The 3282-nt window shown below is 36.0% G+C and overlaps 1 protein-coding gene across 1 annotated transcript; it reads left to right on the top strand.

Annotated features, from left to right (window-relative positions):
- Positions 1 to 227: 227 nt before the first annotated feature.
- On the top strand, positions 228 to 2298 carry LOC131049429 (probable pectate lyase 18). Its single transcript, XM_057983486.2, has 5 exons — positions 228 to 394; positions 826 to 1456; positions 1657 to 1760; positions 1871 to 2009; positions 2092 to 2298. Exons 1-5 carry the CDS (start codon positions 228 to 230, stop codon positions 2296 to 2298), a joined length of 1248 nt encoding a protein of 415 aa, XP_057839469.2.
- Positions 2299 to 3282: the final 984 nt, after the last annotated feature.

Raw genomic sequence — 3282 nt, 5'->3', positions numbered from 1 at the left:
AATGCTCTATCACATCATTACTCACTATTGTTTATGAGTCAAGCGCTATAGTCATGTGCATTACCACCGTAATAATCGCACTGAGATAACGTGCACACAACAATTTTTCAAACGTCGGGGTCAAGATTCCCCCTTCTCTACAGATTTTGCACATGATGATTTTGTATATAAGATAGCCCAAAGCCATAGCATGTAATACAACCATTGCAGGTTTTCTCCTATCCAAAATGGCGAGCAGACAAGCCTTACAGCCATTGTTTCTTCTTCTTGCTGTCTTTTTCATCAAGTTAGTAATGGTGGAATCAATAAGAACCCCCTTCAATATGACTAAGGCTGAGAATAGTGATAAATATCATGTTGAGAAGCCGGAGCTTGTAGTTCAAATGGTAGAAAGGTAACCATTTCGCCTTTCAGATGATTTAGAAATTTTAGAGAATTTATTTATGGTAGTATAGAAATGAAATCCAATATCTTATTGAATTTAGTACATTAGTATGAAATCTTAAATGACAAGGTTTATTATAAATGTTCTATTTATTCTTATGCTGTTCCTCGACGTTTTCTTCACTGTAATTTCTATAATACTATTCTCGTAACTGTAGTTGGTATGCAGCAGTTATAGAACAAATTTCTATCACCCATATCATCATGCCATTGGATAATTAACAATTGTCGTCGTTGAGACAGATTCAATGAAAGAAAATTCACTACAGAAAAGATATTTAAGTCAGTTCAATTAAGAGAATTTCGAAGTCCTAGCATTTTTTTATAGCTAGCATATATTACAGACAGTTGAGATTATTTACTTCAAGAACTATTGTGCAGGAGTTTAAATAATTCGAAAAGAAAGCTGAGCTCGTGCGAAACGGGGAACCCCATCGATGACTGTTGGCGTTGTGATCCTAACTGGGTTAACAACCGAAAGAGACTGGCTGATTGTGCCATCGGATTTGGCAAAAACGCAATTGGAGGTAAGAATGGCAGATTTTATATAGTTACAGATCCAAATGACGATGACCCGGTCAATCCTCGACCTGGCACTCTGCGGCACGCTGTTATTCAAACCGAACCTCTCTGGATTATTTTCCAAAAAGATATGGTTATTCAGCTCAAGGAGGAGCTTATCATGAACAGTTATAAGACTATTGATGGTAGAGGTGCCAATGTTCATATAGCAAATGGAGCTTGCATTACAATTCAGTATGTGACCAATATTATCATTCATGGAGTTCATATCCACGACTGTAAACCTGCGGGAAACACAAATGTTAGGAGCTCCCCGACACATTATGGGTTTAGAACCAAGAGTGATGGAGATGGGATTTCCATCTTTGGATCAAGCGCAATTTGGGTTGACCACTGTTCATTGTCAAGTTGCGCAGATGGATTGATCGACGCCATCATGGGTTCCACTGCTATAACCATTTCAAACAGCTTTTTCACTCACCATGACAAGGTGCTCAAAACTGCTTTTTCGGTCTTCCATAAATATACTTTTCTTTGAAATTAGGTTTCACAATTGTATTTTTTATCCGAGGATTTTAGGGTAGGGTATTAAAAGCCTATTACTTGACTTGAACGAAAAAAATGTGAGTATTTATTAAATTGTCGATAGAACGCTATTTCTCAAGTCCAATATTTATTGGCTTTTTCCAGGTGATGCTCCTAGGACACAGCGACGCCTACACCGAGGACGTCAAAATGCAAGTAACAGTTGCTTTCAACCACTTTGGAGAAGGGCTTGTTCAACGTATGCCCAGGTGTGAATAGAATTTTGTAACAAACTGTATTCCTTGCACAAAGACCACGAATATACAGCTTGCTGAAGTTTATTTGCTCAAGTCTTTAAGATATTAACGTTATGATGCAGATGTCGACATGGATACTTTCATGTGGTGAACAATGATTACACCCACTGGGAAATGTATGCAATCGGGGGAAGTGCAAACCCCACCATTAAAAGCCAAGGCAACAGATTCCTTGCTCCTGATTATCGATTCCACAAGGAGGTAAAAGACCTGTACAACTCATGTCTCTTATATCTTTGGTATTCAACGGTTGTAGTATAGTTATAGTATGGGTAATGTGCAGGTTACAAAGCACCAAGATTCAACAGAAGGCAACTGGAGATCAGTGGGAGATCTTATGTTAAATGGGGCATTCTTCACAGCATCAGGGGCTAAAGAATCCTCAAGCTATGCCAAAGCTTCGAGTATGGCGGCAAGACCTTCCTCTATTGTGGGCTCTATCACTGCAAGTTCGGGTGTTCTCACCTGCAGAAAAGGTTCCAGCTGTTAGACCAAATGCGTGCATTATAGACAAATTCTTAGGAATCCCTCAATTCTGTTACTTTGCAAGCATGAGCACACGGAATGAGGCTTCTTAGTTATTTTAGTTTTGGTTGCCGAGACTCTCTTGTCATCTTTCACTAAAGACGAATATATGGAAAATATCGAATAATATTTTTCTCAAATTTGAAGTGTAGTGGTAGAACGTCAAGCCAGTGTTTGTTTATATTATCTCGATTGTCACTTAAAAACATTTCTTAGGTAAATCTCACAAGAACTGCAACATATAGATAGGAAATAGTTGAATTTATGTTCATACCAGTAATTCAAAAAACTAATTTATGCAAATGTTTCTTGAAACTATGAACACACCCGGTGTAATTGTATACGACGCAACTAAATATATTCACTTGCATGGGGAATTATTAACCTTTTAAGTTAAGTATGTGATTGTAGATTAATTTTATATTATACATGTCTAATTTGTAACTCTAGACCTTATCTATCACAATATATACTTTTTCTCTTTGATTTGCTAGATTCTATACTCCTCATTGATTATTAAGGACTTGGTATATTTATAACTACATCATAAAGATAGTGAAATAATCAATGGTCATGTTCTCCTACTCCCTTAATTAGAATAGTTTTTTGATTGTGATAAAGATACTTAGATGTTGATTTTGATACAATATTTTTATTCTATTTAAAGTTCCAAATGAAAATGTTCATAAGTTCATTCTATATACGAATAAGTCAATGATTGCTTAATGGTCAATTAATGTCTTTAAATTTGAAGCCCTGCTAGATAATTCCATGTTTTACAAACTCAACTCCCAATGACTATGAGGAAAGAGGAGAATTTTAAAATTTGAAACAAATTTATTTTTCCTTAAAATTCAAGCCAAGCAAGATCAATCCTCAATGCTACAAAAATGGTCCGTTGTAAAAAGATATATAATACAATGATCATGGGTAAATGTATGCAAATATA

Source organism: Cryptomeria japonica, chromosome 3 (assembly GCF_030272615.1).
Source record: "Cryptomeria japonica chromosome 3, Sugi_1.0, whole genome shotgun sequence".
Taxonomy (NCBI): Eukaryota; Viridiplantae; Streptophyta; class Pinopsida; order Cupressales; family Cupressaceae; genus Cryptomeria; species Cryptomeria japonica.
This window is presented reverse-complemented; position numbering and strand designations above follow the sequence as displayed.